Consider the following 20,559-nt stretch of genomic DNA (forward strand, 5'->3'; position numbering starts at 1 on the left):
TTACGTACTCAGCACAAAGAAACTAAAAATCTTGAAAAAAGAGTGGAAGAATTGATAACTAGAATAATTAATGCAGAGAAGGTCATAAACGAAATGACAGAGATGAAAACCATGACACGAGAAATACGTGACAAATGCACAAGCTTCGGTAACCGACTCGATCAACTGGAAGAAAGAGTATCAGCGATTGAGGATCAAATGAATGAAATGAAGCGAGAAGAGAAACCAAAAGAAAAAGAAGAAAAAGAATGAACAAAGCCTGCAAGAAGTATGGGATTATGTAAAAGACCAAATCTATGTCTGATTGGGGTGCCTGCAAGTGAGGGGGAAAATGGAACCAAGTTGGAAAACACTCTTCAGGATATCATCCAGAAGAACTTCCCCAACCTAGTAGGGCACGCCAACATTCAAATTCAGGAAATACAGAGAATGCCACAAAGATACTCCTCCAGAAGAGCAACTCCAAGACACATAATTGCCAGATTCACCAAAGTTGAAATGAAGGAAAAAATCTTAAGGGCAGCCAGAGAGAAAGGTCGGGTTACCCACAAAGGGAAGCCCATCAGACTAACAGCAGATCTCTCGGCAGAAACTCTACAAGCCAGAAGAGAGTGGGGGCCAATATTCAACATTCTTAAAAGAATTTTAAACCCAGAATTTCATATCCAGCCAAACTAAGTTTCATTTCAAGTGAAGGAGAAATAAAATCCTTTACAGATAAGCAAATGCTTAGAGATTTTGTCACCAGGCCTTACAAGAGACCCTGAAGGAAGCACTAAACATGGAAAGGAACAACCACTACCAGCCATTGCAAAAACCTGCCAAAATGTAAAGACCATCGAGGCTAGGAAGAAACTGCATCAACAAATGAGCAAAATAACCAGTTATTATCATAATGGCAGGATCAAGTTCACACATAACAATGTTAACCTTAAATGTAAATGGACTAAATGGTCCAGTTAAAAGACACAGACTGGCAAACTGAATAAAGAGTCAAGACTCATCAATCTGCTGTATTCAGGAGACTCACCTCACATGCAGAGACATACATAGGCTCAAAATAAAGGGATGGAGGAAGATCTACCAAGCAAATGGAGAACAAAAAAAAGCAGGGGTTGCAATCCTAGTCTCTGATAAAACAGACTTTAAACCATCAAAGATCAAAAGAGACAAAGAAGGCCATTACATAATGGTAAAGGGATCAATTCAACAAGAAGAGCTAACTATCCTAAATATATACACACACAATACAGGAGCACCCAGATTCATAAAGCAAGTCCTTAGAGACTTACAAAGAGACTTAGACTCCCATGCAATAATAATGGGAGACTTCAACACTCCACTGTCAACATTAGACAGATCAACGAGACAGAAAGTTAACAAGGATATCCAGGAATTGAACTCATCTCTGCACCAAGCGGACCTAATAGACATCTATAGAACTCTCCACCCCAAATCAACAGAATATACATTCTCCTCAGCACCACATCACAATTATTCCAAAATTGACCACATAATTGGAAGTAAAGCACTCCTCAGCAAATGTAAAAGAACAGAAATTATAACAAACTGTCTCTTAGACCACAGTGCAATCAAACTAGAACTCAGGACTAAGAAACTCAATCAAAACCGCTCAACTACATGGAAACTGAATAACCTGCTCCTGAATGACTACTGGGTTCATAACGAAATGAAGGCAGAAATAAACATGTTCTTTGAAACCAATGAGAACAAAGATACAACATACCAGAATCTCTGGGACACATTTAAAGCGGTGTGTAGAGGGAAATTTATAGCACTATATGCCCACAAGAGAAAGCTGGAAAGATCTAAAATGGACACTCTAACATCACAATTAGAAGAACTAGAGAAGCAAGAGCAAACACATTCAAAAGCTAGCAGAAGGCAAGAAATAACTAAGATCAGAGCAGAACTGAAGGAGATAGAGATACAAAAAACCCTCCAAAAAATCAATGAATCCAGGAGTTGGTTTTTTGAAAAGATCAACAAAATTGACAGACCGCTAGCAAAACTAATAAAGAAGAAAAGAGAGAAGAATCAAATAGACGCAATAAAAAATGATAAAGGGGATATCACCACCGAACCCACAGAAATACAAACTATCATCAGAGGATACTATAAACACCTCTACGCAAATCAACTAGAAAATCTAGAAGAAATGGATAACTTCCTGGACACTTACACTCTCCCAAGACTAAACCAGGAAGAAGTTGAATCCCTGAATAGACCAATAGCAGGCTCTGAAATTGAGGCAATAATTAATAGCCTACCAACCAAAGAAAGTCCAGGACCAGATGGATTCACAGCTAAATTGTACCAGAGGTATAAGGAGGAGCTGGTACCATTCCTTCTGAAACTATTCCAATCTATAGAAAAAGAGAGAATCCTCCCTAACTCATTTTATGAGGCCAACATCATCCTGATACCAAAGACTGGCAGAGACACAACAAAAAAAGAGAATTTTAGACCAATATCCCTGATGAACATCGATGCAAAAATCATCAATAAAATACTGGCAAACCGGATTCAGCAGCACATCAAAAAGCTTATCCACCATGATCAAGTGGGCTTCATCCCTGGGATGCAAGGCTGGTTCAACATTCGCAAATCAATAAACATAATCCAGCATATAAACAGAATCAAAGACAAGAACCACATGATTATCTCAATAGATGCAGAAAAGGCCTTTGACAAAATTCAACAGCCCTTCATACTAAAAACGCTCAATAAATTCTGTATTGATGGAACGTACCTCAAAATAATAAGAGTTATTTATGACAAACCCACAGCCAATATCATACTGAATGGGCAAAAACTGGAAACATTCCCTTTGAAAACTGGCACAAGACAGGGATGCCCTCTCTCACCACTCCTATTCAACATAGTGTTGGAAGTTCTGGCTAGGGCAATCAGGCAAGAGAAAGAAATCAAGGGTATTCAGTTAGGAAAAGAAGAAGTCAAATTGTCCCTGTTTGCAGATGACATGACTGTATATTTAGAAAACCCCATTGTCTCAGCCCAACATCTACTTAAGCTGATAAGCAACTTCAGCAAAGTCTCAGGATACAAATTTAATGTGCATAAATCACAAGCATTCTTATACACCAGTAACAGACAAACAGAGAGCCAAATAATGAATGAATTTCCATTCACAATTGCTTCAAAGAGAATAAAATACCTAGGAATCCAACTTACAAGGGATGTAAAGGACCTCTTCAAGGAGAACTACAAACCACTGCTCAGTGAAATAAAAGAGGACACTAACAAATGGAAGAACATACCATGCTCATGGATAGGAAGAATCAATATTGTGAAAATGGCCACACTGTCCAAGGTTATTTATAGATTCAATGCCATCCCCATCAAGCTACCAATGACTTTCTTCACAGAATTGGAAAAAACGGCGTTAAAGTTCATATGGAACCAAAAAAGAGCCCGCATTGCCAAGACAATCCTAAGTCAAAAGAACAAAGCTGGAGGCATCACACTACCTGACTTCAAACTATACTACAAGGCTACAGTAACCAAAACAGCATGGTACTGGTACCAAAACAGAGATATAGACCAATGGAACAGAACAGAGTCCTCAGAAATAATACCACACATCTACAGCCATCTGATCTTTGACAAACCTGAGAGAAACAAGAAATGGGGAAAGGATTCCCTATTTAATAAATGGTGCTGGGAAAATGGCTAGCCATAAGTAGAAAGCTGAAACTGGATCCTTTCCTTACTCCTTATACGAAATTAATTCAAGATGGATTAGAGACTTAAGTGTTAGACCTAGTACCATAAAAACCCTAGAAGAAAACCTAGGTAGTACCATTCAGGACATAGGCATGGGCAAGGACTTCATGTCTAAAACACCAAAAGCAACGGCAGCAAAAGCCAAAATTGACAAATGGGATCTAATTAAACTAAAGAGCTTCTGCACAGCAAAAGAAACTACCATCAGAGTGAACAGGCAACCTACAGAATGGAGAACATTTTTGCAATCTACTCATCTGACAAAGGGCTAATATCCAGAACCTACAAAGAACTCAAACAAATTTACAAGAAAAACAACACCTCATCAAAAAGTGGGCAAAGGATATGAACAGACATTTCTCAAAAGAGACATTCGTACAACCACAGACACATGAAAAAATGCTCATCATCACTGGCCATCAGAGAAATGCAAATCAAAACCACAATGAGATACCATCTCACACCAGTGAGAATGGCAATCATTAAAAAGTCAGGCAACACAGGTGCTGGAGAGGATGTGGAGAAATAGGAACACTTTTACACTGTTGGTGGGATTGTAAACTAGTTCAACCATTATGGAAAACAGTATGGCGATTCCTCAAGGATCTAGAACTAGATGTACCATATGACCCAGCCATCCCATTACTGGTATATACCCAAAGGATTATAAATCATGCTGCTATAAAGACACATGCACACGTATGTTTATTGTGGCAGTATTCACAATAGGAAACACTTGGAATCAACCCAATGTCCATCAGTGACAGACTGGATTAAGAAATGTGGCACATATCACCATGGAATACTATGCAGCCATAAAAAAGGATGATTTGTGTCCTTTGTAGGGACATGGATGCAGCTGGAAACCATCATTCTTAGCAAACTATCGCAAGAACAGAAAACCAAACACCGCATGTTCTCACTCATAGGTGGGAACTGAACAATGAGATCACTTGGACTCGGGAAGGGGAACATCACAACTGGGGCCTATCACGGGGAGGGGGGAGGGGGGAGGGATTGCATTGGGAGTTATGCCTGATGTAAATGACGAGTTGATGGGTGCTGACGAGTTGATGGGTGCAGCACACCAACATGGCACAAGTATACATATGTAACAAACCTGCACGTTATGCACATGTACCCTAGAACTTAAAGTATAATAATAATAATAAAAAAGTTAATTGATTGAAAACCAAAGAACATTGTTCTATTTCAGAAATTAAGTAAGTAATATTACTGCATATTAAAATAAATGTTTTGTGTAGACTAAAGCCCTGAGAATAAATAATTCTAAAATAATTGAGCAACTGATATTTGGCTATTAAATCTCACAATTAGAGAGTTAAAGCAGTCATTGTAGATGAATACTGTATGTAGCTTCAAAGTCTAAAGTCCTAGGATGGCCTATAATCAATTCTCTTTGAAGAAGAAGAACTCAATATTGGTAACTATTGGATTTAAACCTTGCAATTGCTCCTAGTCTTTTTTTTTTTCCAATACTTCTGAAAAAGATGGGATAAAAAGACAATAGAAGATGTCTCAAAAATGCAGAAGAGATCTGATATTATGTTATCTTATCAGCCATTCAATCTCTGCCAGTCTTAGCATCTATCTCTGCTTACATAGATATTGACATTTGCTAAAGTACTAGTTAGTAGACGACATCTGAAGTGTGGCATCCTTTCCTCCGGGTTTCACACTGGTAGTTGAAAATGTAGGACATGGTAGTAATTGCCTTTTGATTTTTAAATTACTAGTGTATGTTTCTTTGTCATGGTAAGATTGTCTTAATGAACCCATAGTTGGGAGATTATTTATCTATACTTGCTGAGAGTGATTGACTTGTAAGAGAAACCTATTCGGATGTGAAATGAGAGTGTGGAAAAAGCAGTATAGTGTTTGTTATTATAGCCACATTATCATTTGAAAGTATGCTTATTTGTGAACTGAAAGTTAATCAAATTTAATTGTACAACTATTGTTATGGATATATTCATTCTTGATGTATAACTCATTTGTCATTTCTTCAATCTCAAACTTTGCATTTCTATTATACAGCCTAATGTACATTAACTAATTTTTGATGTTTTCATTTATATTTTCAAGGCTTTTATTATATTTATTCACTCTTAATAAAGAACATGCATATGTACTTAAATCCATAAAAATCCAGAATGTGTATCAGAGGCAATATATTCTTCAAGTATTCTACTTTTTGACATGTACATGAGGCACTGCATTTGACATTGTGTCCCTTAAAACAAAGCAAAACAAAATGGGAGAAGAAGAAAGATGAAAGTAAATGAACTTAACCAAATGTATACATAAATATACTGACCTTCTTAAAATTTTTGTTTAAGTCAACCAGACTGAGTAGAAAGATGTGGTCTTTGGCTCCCAAGAGTAGCCTGCCTCTTTCCTCATCTAACAGAAGAGTTTGAAAATCCAGTCCTTCTGATGAACCCAAAAAGGGAATACAGCTATTTGAAAGCAGCAAGTCTATGGAAAGCAAAAAAAAAAAAAAAAAAAAAAAAAAAAAGAAGAAGAGAAGAAAGAAAGAAGGAAGGAAAGAAGGAAGGAAGGAGAAAAGAGAGAAAGGAAAGAGAGAAAGAAAGATAAAGAAAAAGAGAAAAATAAAGAAGGGAAAGGAAGGAAGGAAGGAAGGAAGGAAGGAAGAAAGAAAGAAAGAAAGAAAGAAAGAAAGAAAGAAAGAAAAGAAAGGAAGAGAGAGAGAAAGAAAGAAAGAAAGAAAGAGAAAGAAAGAAAGAAGGAAGGAAAAGAAAGAAAGAAGGAAGGAAAGAAAGAGGAAGGAAGGAGAGAGAAAGAAAGAAAGAGAAAGAAAGAGAGAGAAAGAAAGAAAGAAAGAAAGAAAGAAAGAAAGAAAGAAAGAATTAGTAATAAGCAAAATATTTACTTGCCTAAATATACATATTGTCCCACTTTGTAAATGAATACATACAGCATAAAAGGGCCAATATAGCTATATGTAATTACGGTTTTCAACATAATTACTTAGAAATAGATGTAATATATTTGTACTTTAACACAATATTTATGTGTGAAAAATACACAGTATTAAAATGAATATAAAATACGTAAATACACAAAAAGTTAAATACGAAATATTTTACAACCCTATATTCATATTCTTATCATTTAAAGCATCTATCTATATCAATATTTGAAAACCTATAAAATTAATTAATGTATGCAAAGTAAACATCAAATCAAGTGTGTCATAAATCTCAACATTTTTTTCCTACTTTTAAAAAAATACACTTCTTTTTTTGGAGCGGTTTTAGGTTCATAGCAAAACTGAGAGGGAGATACAGAAATTTCCCATATACCTCTTACCCCACATATTCATAGCTTCTCCCATCATCAACATCCCTCACTTCAGTGGTATAATTATTACAATCAATAAACCTAAAATGGCACATATTAATCATTCAAACTTCATAGTTTACTTTAGGGTTTAATTTTGGTGTTGTATATTTTATATATTTCGACAAAGGAATAATGACAAGTATCAACCACTGTAGTATCATATAGAGTACCTTCTCTGCCTTAAAAATTGTCTGTGCTCCACCTGTTCATCCTTCTCCCCCACCCCTCTCCCTGGCAATAACTAATTTTTTCTGTCTTCAAAGTTCAACTTGCTACAGGATGTCACATAGTTTAAACCAAACAATATGTTGCCTTTGCGGATTGGCTTGTTTCACTTAGTAATATGCATTTAAGTTAGCTCCATGTTTTAATGGCTTGATAGCTCATCCTTTATTAATGCTAACATTTTATTTCCTGGATGTACCACAGTTTATTTAAATTTTTACCTACTGAAGGACATCTTCGTTGTTTCCAAGTTTTGGCAAGTATGAATAAAGCTTCCATAAACACCTGTGTGCAGGTTTTTGTGTGGACATACTGATATGGTTTGGCTATGTCCCCACCCAAATCTTATCTTGAGTTGTAGCTTCCATGATTCCCACATGTTGTGGGAGGGACCCGGTCAGAGATAATTGAATCATGGGGGTGGTTTCCCCATGCTGTTCTGGAGGCAGTGAATAAGTCTCATGAGATCTGATGGTTTTATAAGGGGAAACCCCTTTCACTTGGCTCTTACTTTCTCTTGCCTGCCGCTGTTGAAGACAGGCCTGTTGCCCTCCGCCATGATTGCCAGGCCTCTCAGCGGCCTAGAATTGTGAGTCCGTTATACTTCATTTTCTTTATAAATTACCCAGTCTCGAGTATGTCTTTATCAGCAGTGTGAAAATGGACTAATACGCATAGTTTTCACCTTTTTTGAGTAAATATTATACTAAGGAGCATGATTGTTGGGTCTTTTGTTTAGATTTGTGAGAAACTGCCAAATTGGCTTCCAAAGTGTCTGTACCACTTTGCGTTTCCACTAGCAATGAATGAGAATTTCTGTTGCTCCGTCTTCATTAGCATTTGGTGGTATCAGTGTTTTCGATTTTGGCCATGCCAATAGGTGTGTAGCAGTATCTTATTGTTTCAATTTGTATTTCGCTGATGATATGTGATATGGAGCATCTTTTCATATGCTTATTTGCCATCTGTATGCCTTCCTTGGTGAGATGTCTGTTAAGGCCTTTTGTCCATTTTAAAAAATTAGGTTGTTTGTTTTCTTATCATTCAGTTTTAATAGTTCTTTGTATATTTTGGATTACAGTCTTTTATCAGATATATATTTTGCAAATATTATTTCCAATCTGCAGCTTGTCTTTTGCCCATCCTACTTTTGATAGTATTTAGATTGATGCCTGTGTTTGAAGAACTAAACTTTTTCTATTTCATATGTGTGTGCAGAAAGAAGATGTAAATAAACTGAACCGCAGAAAATGTACTCTGAAAGAGATATGACCCTGAACCAGTAATCCAGTATTATCAAAAATTTAATGCTAGAATGGGCCTTGAAATTAAATTAATGCAAAAGCATAATTATACAAATGAAGCTCTTTAATCGTTTTGAGGTAAAGTCACATGCCCTAAAGTTACAAAACTACATAGCAGCAAAGTTGATAATTGAATTGGATTCTGCAGTCTTAATTTTTCTTTTTTTTTGACACTTCTCTTTAGGTCCCAATTCTTTGTTTTATTTATAATTATAATATGTACAGACTCCTATAAGTTATCCAGATCCTTTCACTAGATTTTGCCTCAGGTACTTACAATATCATCTTATTTTTAAATCCTAGAATAATGAATGCTAATAAGGTACTAATATTCATCACTTTATTAAAGCTCATTATGTGCTATCTGACTTTTAATCAATTCATTATTTAAAAGTAGCTTATCATTAATTTATGAGAAAGATAAAAAGAGATAATGTCTAGGATATAGGCACCAAGATAATTCTAAAAAGTATCATGGCAGTTTGAACCTCTGTAAAAATGATATTTGAGTCCCTTAAATACAATGGCTGTATATTCCATCTACCAACAATGGGCTTTATTATTATTTCACATTTTTTAGCTCTTCCTTCCTTCTTTTTTCTACTTTATAATGGTTAAATGTTATTTCCCTTAGTTTCTAAGCTGGGTTTTGTCTTAGATTTTACAAAGCAAAAGGCAGTATGCTGAAGAAGACATGATATTTGAAATCTCAAATGAGCGTGACTTTACCGAACATAAATGTCTCACTAACATTTATGGATCATGCTTTGTGTACATTGGATAGAAGTCTGAAATTGATACTAATTATTTTTCTATTAAGCTAAATATAACTTTAATCATTTTTCAGACTAGAGACCCAATGGTGTAATATTTTATAGCAGTTCCGAATGCAGGGATAATATCCAATAAACACGCCATACTGATTGTAAAGTAGAATTGAGAAGAGAAGAATGGAACCAAGACAAAAGGTAAACAAATGTAATCTAAAGCCTTAATGAGAAAATACATTTCACATAAACCTTATTTCAATCAGGCAGTTGCCTTCCATGTAACTTCCCTTATTTAACAAAGACTGAAATCAGCAAAATCAAAAGTATGTAAAAGCATTCCCAGGGGTTTATTTTGACCCAGCTAGTAGAATAAGTAGTTTATATAATAAAAATCCTTATTGTTTCAAGTGCCTATGAATAATATTCAATTATTTAGAAGCATGCATTGCACTGTTAATTACAAAATGAAATATTACTTCTCATAATGAGTAAGAGTATGAACTTTAGGTCCAGGCCATCAGGGCATTATCCTGCCTCCCAACTCACTGGCTGTGTAATCTAGAACGAGTCACTTAACCTCTCTGTGCCTCAGTTGCCTCGTCTATAAAGTGAGGACAAAAGCAGAAATGATGTAACAAGCCATGTTGGTGTGAGGAATAAATGAGTTAATACATGATCAGCATTATGAATAGTGTCTGGCACATAGTAAGTGCTATGTATCTATCAGTCATTACAGTGATGATGATGTATTTTTAAAAGTCTATACAAAATGTATAAAAAGGAATTCGTAATATTTCCCAACTCATAGTTCTCATGATGATTAAAGGAGGTAATTTATATAAAGTTCTTAGAACCATGCTTGGTAGATAGGAAAAGTCTGATTATTAAACTCTGCTTTGGGCCAAATAAGATATATTTTAAAATCATATATCTTATCTTCCATTAAATCAGAATTAGTAAGATGAGAACATCTCTGCATTTTTTATGATAATGGAATAATATTAAAATGCTATTAAAGCCACATATAGTTAGAAGTATTTAGTGTGTATTAAATGTTGAGTATGGTGTTAAGATTGTGGGATTAGTGAGCCTTGTTTGCAAGGGGCTCACAGTTCAGTGTGGAAACAGTTATGTATATAAAACACAACATATGTGAAATAAATTCTAATAGAAGTATATATAAAATGTTAAACCTTTCAGATAATTAATTATACATCACCTTCTAAAAGGAGGTGACATTTGAGGACAGCCTTGAAAGACAGATAGAATTTTGAGAGGAAACACATAAAGAAAAATTTTTTCCAGGCAGAATGAAACTAGGCTGTACAGGGGCACATGTTACTCCAGGTTGCACATACATACTGCACTTCTAATATGTCTCCTACTCTGGAGTGTGACCTCTCTCCGGGCAAAGACCATGGTGTAATTATCTTAGAAGTCCCAGCACCTAGCTCAGTCTGAGACAAATTCAGTACTTAATAATTATTTGTAGAACTGAGGAAATGTGCTTTGCTGAAATATAGGGACTATGTGGGGTGGAAAGAATTGAGACTAGACATAAAGGCAGCATCTAGATGATTATAGCCTATGATGGCAGGTTGAAAATTTTGGTTATTATGTAGGTGATTGGAAGCTACTAAAATGTTTTGTTCAGAAAAGTGGCAACAACTATAGCTGAATGTTGCAAAGATAAGTCTGGCTAAATTATTCAGGATGGGTGAGAACAGGGAAAGGTGGGGTCAGGAAGACTATCCAGAGCTTCTGAAACATGGAGAGTCCCTGAATTATGGCAGTGAGAGGAGGAAGGTGTTTAAGAGCTGTTTATGTCATTTTTTTGTCTTTACTTATACAGTGAGCAAAATAAATATAAAGTTGATATAGCCACTTGCTTTATTTTCTTTAATCAAAACCAATTCTATGGGGTTTAGTTTCAAACCAACTTGACAAGAAAAAACAGCTGAAAAAATAGTGACTAACCTGGGGTATTATCATTTCCAAATGATTTAATATTGCCCTGTGACAATGCTAGCAGCAAAATGATCAAACATCCTTCAACAATTTGTTGTAGCCAAATTAAATAATTAGATTTAGGCATTACATATGAGAATTTCTTACGCTGACGCACACATTATGAAAAGACTTTGGGACAGGGATTGGAACAGGTTCCCTCTTTTCCAACCAGCTTATCTTTCTTGCCTTTCCGCCAAACCAAGCAAAGACATTTTTGTTTCCACAGGATTATTAACCAAAACTGAAAAAAATTGGTAATTTTAGAGTCTGTATCTTAACACATAAAGCGAAGACACTCAGTGGATTTCATAAATCAGAAATGGATGCTGGCTCCGCTGAGTTCAAACTCATCAAAGTTGAAGACAAATAATTTGGCAATATATTTTGGAGCTTTTTTAAAAAAATTCTAAACTGGAAATTTTTGGGCATGTGATTTTTTAGATTGTCCATAGTTTTAAAGCTTTTTAGACAGGAACTTTGTTTTTTTTATTTTTCCCCTTGGGCAAAAGGGTGAGTGCGTTGCTTCACACGTGCCATTGAGAGGAGGCCAGCTCTGTGCTTGATTAAACAGCCTCACCCTTCCTCGGGATGTCAGCAGCACTTACCTCCAAATGACTCCTTTGTTCTATCTCCCTAAACCTTTGACCTAATCCACCATAATTCTTTTTCACTGTTCCTTTTAGCAGTGCATTCTCCTATTACCTTGTTCCCAGTTTGTAATCTTAATCTCACAGATGTTCAAATTCCCACTTTTGCTCTAGCAACACACTTTTGGAAAAATCTACAATCTCACCATTTCTAAAATTAATGAAGTAAGGACATGATTTTTTATTTATCTACTTGGTTAAACATAGGAATCATTGCATATTATGGATTTTGATGCGTGGGTGACACAGAGAAGATGTTCTTGACCCATTATCAGTAAACCATCATGGGACAATGAAATGGGTCTGAGGATTGAATTTCATGTAAACAACATGACATTTTCACATGTGTATGTATGTGTGTATTTTTTGAAGAGTTTCTGCATGTGTCTTTATTAACACCTCTTGATATCTTACCAGAAGTCACAGGGAAAATTATATGTTTTCCACATGTAGTTAATAATATCTAAAATAATTTCTCATTGCTAGCCCAAGAAAGTGAGTCACTACCCTCCTAAAATGTGACTTTTGCAGGCAATAACTGACTCGTCTAAGAACACCAGGTATCTGCACATGCTGGAAAGACACTGATTACAAGTTTGACACACTCCTGTCCTCATGGAACTCACAGCCTAGTGGAGAGAAAATGCTCATCTACAACAAAAATGAAAATATACTTGTGACAAAGGACAACCATATAATGTAGTAGACCAGTAAGTACCGCTAATGGTAAAATGGAACTATCTTTTTATATATATTTCCTTTAGCAAGCCTAATAAAATGAATCCCCTAATTGACAGCCAGATGCTCCCCTATTTAAGGGAAGGCTAAGGATTAGGTAATCTCTGCTCTTATTTGAAATACTTTTGTTCTAAAAATAATTCTTTGTGTCTCCCTTTTAGTGTCCCTTAATACAATTGTTCATTCAGCCTGAGGAAACATTTGACCCAATGGTCTATATTCTTCCTCTTCACCCCAGAAAGGAAGGGAGTGGTGAGTCATATTGAATCTAATAAATTTAGGATTAAGCAACACAGACTTCCTCAGTATTTGAGTGTTAAATGAACAAGATCCTATAACCTTGAAATCCTGCATTTATTGCCAGAGATCCCGAACTGGGTGGAGTTGTCAGTTTCTCTCACGAGAAGACTACATAGATAAAGAAAAAGAAAAAAAAGAAAAAAATGCTTCCCACATCTTTTAAAGAATGTTTTATGAAAGACAGAAATTCATGGGGCTAAAAAGAAAATCCGCTTTGGAGAAGCTTAAATTCCAATGTATTCCAATCTAAAGAGTAAAATTCCTCAGCAGAGAAATGTTACAACTAAAAATAGATCCAGATCAAAATACAATCACCTTTCCGTGCCATCTCAGGATATTCAGCACATATTCTTGCCCTACCCACTTTTCTTTTTCCTTCAGGAAATAGCAGTTTTATCAATAGGGCTATTCTCAGGTTTCTTTAGTGTAGTCAGATCTCCAGTGTGTTCTCTACAAAGCTGTCTAAGTAAAAACATTTCTCTTTAAGCCTTTCAGCATCCTTTCTACTTCTGCCTTCCCCTTAAATTCAGCATTTCTCCTCTGATCTCTAAAGTTCCAGGCTTTTTATGCTAAGTTACTATCAGAGCATCATTTCTATGAAGTGCCTTCAAAGCTTCTTCCCATAACTTCCAGAAATACTACAGCTTTTTGTCCAAGGCAAGACACTGATTCTCCCTTAGATTTAACATTGGGAAAATTAGGTCATCTTAACTTGGCATCAGCTGACTTCCAATATGTTTTCTGAGGCTTGAGATCATGTGAAAACATTCTGGTTATCAAGATAACTAATAATTCACCTCTACCAACACAAAAATACCAATGATTCTCTACTGTGTACATTTAGTCTTTAAAGCTAATCGTTCAAAGCATATGAAGAAAAAATATTAGTCAAACCTAAAAGCGCTACAAAAGACTGCTTCAAAATTGCAGGTGTAGATTATGTTATTATTATGCTCTCTTAGATATCATTATGCTAGCCATGCTAACCATTATCTCCTTGCAAATGCAAGTCCAAATCAGAAAGAACACAAACAAATCAAATTCTCTTGCTTTTCTGTGATGGAATGTTATAGATCATTCTGTTCATTAGGTCTTAGAACAGTATCTATATCAATAATAAAACAGATGATATCACATAGGGAAACATAAATTAGAAACAAATTAAACTTATTATGTCATGGGGCCTGTGTTCTTGCCAAGACAGGTTGTGGAGTAGGAGTGTGGCAATTATACACGGTCATATTTCTGTCACATCCATACTTTTAAATTACATTTTCTTCTTATTTGGCCAGCTTTCAATAGTGGATGCTTTATATAATCCATCACTGTGACATTTATGATTTATAGTTATGGAGTAAATTCATACTTTGAATAAGAAGGAGTCCTTTTACATTTTCAAAAGCTTTGCTGTGATCTTTTTTCCTACTGACCTGTGAAAATGTTAGTGTTATAAATATCTAGTACATTTCAAGAAAAGCAATGTCACAATAGAATAAACTTCCTGATAAAAAGTTGAGAGTATCATTCTGAGCACGATTGATACTACTTTGACAATTGTTTCCTAGCTTCCTTCAAGTTATTCAGAATTTCTCCTTCTTCAAGTTTCAAAGAATGTTTAAAATGAAACACCATGTCACACATATTTGGTACTTGTTTCAATCAAGTATATACATTTAATGTAAAAAACCTCGGAAGGTCTTAACTGAATACAACATCTATTATTGACTCTAAATAATAGACAAATATGACAAGAGCAAATAATTCCTGCAGGTAAGATCCCTATAAAGTAAGGAATAAAGCAAAAAGTTATGTGTGTAATATAAAACAGATAACACTTTTGTATTTTTAGTAGAGACGGGGTTTCACCGTGGTCTCGATCTCCTGACCTTGTGATCCGCCCGTGACGGGCGCCTGTAGTCCCAGCTACTCGGGAGGCTGAGGCAGGAGAATGGCGGGAACCCGGGAGGCAGAGCTTGCAGTGAGCCGAGATAGCGCCACTGCACTCCAGCCTGGTGGACAGAGCGAGACTCCGTCTCAAAAAAAAAAAAAAACAAAAACAAAACACTATTTTATAACAATATTGTTTTATAAAATTACTTCAATTAATTAAAGTCAAGTATATGTATATCAAAAATAATGTTAAAAGGTATATGTGAAACTTCTCAATTGTGAGAGTCATAGTTGAGATGTCTCATGCCATCTGTAGTAGTCTGTTCTCAAGATGCTATGAAGAAATACCCTAGACTGGGTAATTTATAAAGAAAAACTGGTTTAATTGACTCACAGTTCTGTATGGCTGGGTAGGCCTCAGGAAACTTACAATCATGGTGGAACCCACCTCTTCACAGGGCAGCAGGATGAAAAATGAGTGCAAGCAGGGGAAATGCCAGATGTTTATAAAACCATCAGACCTCTTGACAACTCACTCGCTATCAGGAGAATAGCATGGGGGAAACCGCCCTCATGATTCAATTACCTCCCACCAGATCCCTCACAGGACATGTGGGGATTATGGGAACTACAATTCAAGGTGAGGTTTGGGTGGCAACACAGTCAAACCATATCACCATTTGTATTTCCAAGCCTTTGAATGTGCCTTCTGTTTTTCTTGGAAGCTGTTCAAATCACATCCTCTCTCTTGCTATTATGAAATTTAAAATAATTTGCCAGAATATATATATATATATATAATTATATATATATATACACGTATATAATTATATATATATACACACACACATATATAATTGATCATTGATCATACTGGCCACTCAGTGTGACATTTTATCTAAAATTCAATTTTCATACATTCAAGAAAATTTCAGTTTGGCTTTTCATCTACAACAAATAAATGTCAATCAACTGTGAGACTTTTCTCGAGGTTTTCTCCAGATGAAAGTTCTTAATCACTTGCCCAAGGAGCATCACCCTGGTAAAGGTGTGCAGAGAATTTGCATCAGAACTTGCACATATACTACAAGAGGGAAATTTAAAAATGTCATCATGGAATATTGTTCTCAATTTCAGGTACTATTCAGCGGGTATAAGCAATGAAAAAATGCTTTCCATTTATGCATTATCTTCCTTAAATAGTTTCTCTCCCACAAATTGTTAGTTCTCTGCTGATGACTTTAAAATACACAGCCACAACCCCATCATCTCTCCCAAGTGTTCCAGTTTAGAATTTGCCATCGCTTGCTAGGTACTGTCAGTTTTTCCTCCAATCATCTGATCTCATTGATTTTAATGACTTCAATAAAATTATCTAGTCACGAGGCTCAACATTTCTGAATCACTTTTAGTTTTTCTTCCTTACTCTTCTTTCTCCCATTTATATAATCCATCACTCTAAATCTATTTAACCCCCACCTCACACAACATCCAGCTAAATTTAAAGCCTTATAGAGTCTATCAAGCAAACTTTCTATTCTCCCTTCTTGAATATTTATTCTTATTGCCTATCATATTACTACTACTCCAAATTACTGTAAAAGGTTCATAAATTATCTTTTGCTACGCCCACTCTCCCAACAGCGTCTCCCGCATGATGCTGCCTATTTCATTTTCCCCACAATCACAATTAAATTAGGTCAATTTCATGATTAAAATACTCCAATACTAACATATGCTTCATTGAATAAATTTTAAACTTTCTCCAGTGCTCAAAGTTCAATTTCATATCCAAATTCTTCTAAATGCTTTCAAACTTTTGGTTTTATTTATACTATGGCACTGGTCTTTTGGCAGTTATTTTTTGTAGTTATTTTGTCCCTTAAAAACACTAGAAGCCCTAGAAGATAAGAATAATGTCAAAATCATTTCTGTATTTCAACACCACCTCTTATACATAAGGCTAATAAAGTTTTAACTCACAATATTTTAAACTAGTGTTTTTGTTTGCCTTGGTTTATCTACCTTCGATATAAATCAGGATTTATTTCCATCTTATTAATAATTTAGAGAAGTGCAGTGCTATTTAGAGACCCAATTGTGATAATGTTTTGCAGTCATAAGGGGTTCCTTTTGTAATCTCCATATTTCACATGTATCGGGGGGATCCCTAAGCATTACTTTTCAGTATGTAACATATATTCAAGGATTCTTGTTAAAATACAGTCATTTTTGTTTAGAAGTCACAGAGTATATCTGAGATTCTGCATTTCAAACAAGCTTTCAGATTTGGCTGATACTACTGCAGTTTGAACCACACCTAGAGTAGAAAGGTTTAAAATAAATACAGTGTGTGCCTGTTATTCTCAGCTTGCCCGCATTAAAGAGCTGAATTATTTCATTCTTCCTCACACTAGAATTTCTCTCAAACCTTTACCTCATGGTGTGTGTTAATTTATGCAAGGTGGCCAAAGTATTTCTTTTCTTTTACGATTCTAAATTGGTCACATTTGTACATCCTTACCTAGCTTATTCCTTAATTTCTAGAAGTGATCAATGAAATGTTTAGTTTAAACCAATGATATATAAGATTTTTCCCTTCAGCTTTTTTTTCAAACAAAGAAGTGAAGTACATTAATTTAACGCACATTTACTTGAGAAAAAAAAAGGTGTCAAGATGAGTATCCATTGTAGACTTTCATTTCAAATATCTTTGCTGTTATCTGTGGTAGCAAAAATTCTACCCAAGATGCTAAACTACAATTATATTCTTAAACACCTTAAATTTTCTTTATATATTCAATTAATTATAAACATGTATGGTCTGTCTTTGAAATCTGTCACAACCTCCATTTTGTGGTTTGTAACATCTGAGGAACTTTCCCATTTATTATTTAATTTGATCCCCAAGAAGAACTTAATTTCCAGATGAGAAAACCTAGACTCAGAAAGACAATTTACGATTCTAATGGTGCATAGACAGTTCATGTCACAGAAAGAGCTCAAACCTATCTTTATCTTCTGATTCTAAGCCCCATCACCCATTACAGCTATATTTTATATTTTAATGTTTAGCATTACTTAGATAAACAAGATTCTTTTTCAAAAGGTCTCTACTTATATTTCCACTGAATATTCCAACAGACAGGTTCACTTCTATTGCTTCTTCCACTTCACCACTCCATCGGGATTACTGAAGTATTTATCTTAATTTCCAAACTGTGCCTGGCTCACTGTGGCTTTAGTCAAATAAACCGCTTTATGACCATCTTTGTAAGTAAAAAGGACTTTCGTTCTAATTTATGCCTCTTTTGAATTAGTAGGATTAAAGCAGTATGTTTAAAGGATTCTTACAAAAATGCAAACTGTATATTACTAGTTCTTAAGAAATCAGGGAATTGTTTGTCAAATCTTCTGCTTAAAAAAGACCTAATGACATTATTTTTAAAACTGCCATTGAATTTATATTTATACACATGTATGAAAAAATCTCACTGTGAAAATTCCTTTAAGGCTCAAGAAATTAGAGCCAAATTTAGGGAAGTTGAATTATGAAATGAGCAGTTGCACATAAAAACTTTTCCTCCTCAATAGTTTATAGAATAATAAACCAGTTGCTTACAAGATCTATTCAAAAAGAGTTTTCCACCAAAAGATAGCTGACTGGATTTTATCACAATAAAAATTGCCTTTAGACAAACTATGCCCTTTTTAAAGTTATTTCCACATTTATGCAAAAACAAAGACACCACCCAAGTGCCTCAAGGCTGAGCTCTCTTTTACCCTGCTAGGAGTACATAGATGATCACTGTAGCCCTTAGTGATTTTTATCTATCTTCTTAATTCCAGGAAGGCTTCTTGTACGTTTGCATGGCAATACTGCATCATATATTACCTTATATTATTGTGTCACTCTACCACTCTGTAAAGCTCCATAGACCAGTAATGTTTAGAACAATGTTCCATATACAATGTTAAATGGATTTCAATTATTATCGTATAAAGGGATTGTATACAGGTAAGTTGTATTAATAATACAAACACTATTTTACTAAAAAACAGTGGACTTAGATCTGAACATCAGTTTTTTAAAAATTATCTACTTATGTGACCCTAGCGTTATTATTTAATCTGTCTGTATTTTTGTTTCCAAATCTTTACATATTAATCTCCTAAACATATATAGTGCCTACAGTCTGTATCATTATATCATACTTAAGCATTCCTCCGGCCGGGCGCGGTGGCTCAAGCCTGTAATCCCAGCACTTTGGGAGGCCGAGACGGGCGGATCACGAGGTCAGGAGATCGAAACCATCCTGGCTAACACGGTGAAACCCCGTCTCTACTAAAAAAATACAAAAAACTAGCCGGGCGAGGTGGCGGGCGCCTGTAGTCCCAGCTACTCCGGAGGCTGAGGCAAGAGAATGGCGGGAACCCAGGAGGCGGAGCTTACAGTGAGCTGAGATCCGGCCACTGCACTCCAGCCCGGGTAACAGAGCCAGACTCCGTCTCAAAAAAAAAAAAAAAAAAAGCATTCCTCCTTGAAAATTTGTTTATGTTTAACCTAGCTTCCTTTCTAGACAATAGTTGCAACTGATAATGAACTTTATTATGCAAAATAGGCCACTTTTATTAATACATGTTCTAAATGTACCCTGTTTAGGGAAAATAATCTCATCAATACTTTCTTCAGTAAGGTGTAGATGATCTGGCATGTCTCCTGTATCATCAATTATTATTCTAGATTACTTCAATTAAAATACAAATATGTTATTTCTTGCATTAAAATAAGTCTCTTGATCTCTTTGCTCCTCCAGCTAATGCCTATGTCACAATTATCAAAAATTTCCTTAAGAGAATTATCTATAATCAGTGTCTCCAGTCCCATGCTCTCAAGATTATCCATCCTAATCGGGCTTTGGCTGGCACACTCATACACTGCTTTTATCAAAGTCAACAGTGAGCTCTGTTAAATTTAATGTTACCTTTTAGTTGTCATCTCTCTAGACGTATTAGCTGACTTTGACACCACTGATTATCTCTTTCCTTTTACTTTTTTCATTTAATGCCTTCTGTATTATAACTCCTAATTTTTCTCCTATATACCTGGGCATTCCTCTTCAGTTCACCTTGCAGTTAATTCTTCCTTTATCCCATCTCCTGACTTGATAGTACACCAGAAGCCAATCTTTTGAATTCTGCTTCATCCCTTAATTATTTCACAGTCTTGTAGATTTAAAAATTTCTATATGTTAAATGGTCAAATTCGTATCTCCAATTGACATCTTCGTGAACTGCAGGGTTATAAATGTACTCAAATGCCTTCTTGGCATCTCACTTAGGTGTCTAATAGCCTTCTCAAACAAAATATGTCCACTTGATCTTCTCCACAAAACTACTTCTTCCACAGTATTTCCCACTTTAATTAATGGTACCTCCACCTGTAGACCACATCAAAACAAAACAAAACCACAAAAGCCATGGAGTCATCTTTGACTTCTCTCTCACTTTATATTCAGC

The 20,559-nt window shown here is 35.4% G+C and overlaps 1 protein-coding gene across 2 annotated transcripts in view; it reads right to left on the reverse strand.

The window, feature by feature from the left end:
* The window catches only part of SEMA3D (semaphorin 3D), a 208,927-nt gene that overhangs the window by 107,743 nt on the left and 80,625 nt on the right, over window positions 1-20,559 (reverse strand). For both annotated transcript variants that reach the window (XM_033193172.1, XM_033193173.1), the window contains one exon: window positions 6,107-6,267. In XM_033193172.1, the coding sequence (XP_033049063.1) occupies window positions 6,107-6,267 (161 nt within the window). The remainder of the gene's footprint in view (window positions 1-6,106; window positions 6,268-20,559) is intronic.

This window comes from Trachypithecus francoisi, unplaced genomic scaffold, assembly GCF_009764315.1.
Source record: "Trachypithecus francoisi isolate TF-2019V2 unplaced genomic scaffold, Tfra_2.0 Lachesis_group4, whole genome shotgun sequence".
In the NCBI taxonomy this organism is placed as follows: domain Eukaryota; kingdom Metazoa; phylum Chordata; class Mammalia; order Primates; family Cercopithecidae; genus Trachypithecus; species Trachypithecus francoisi.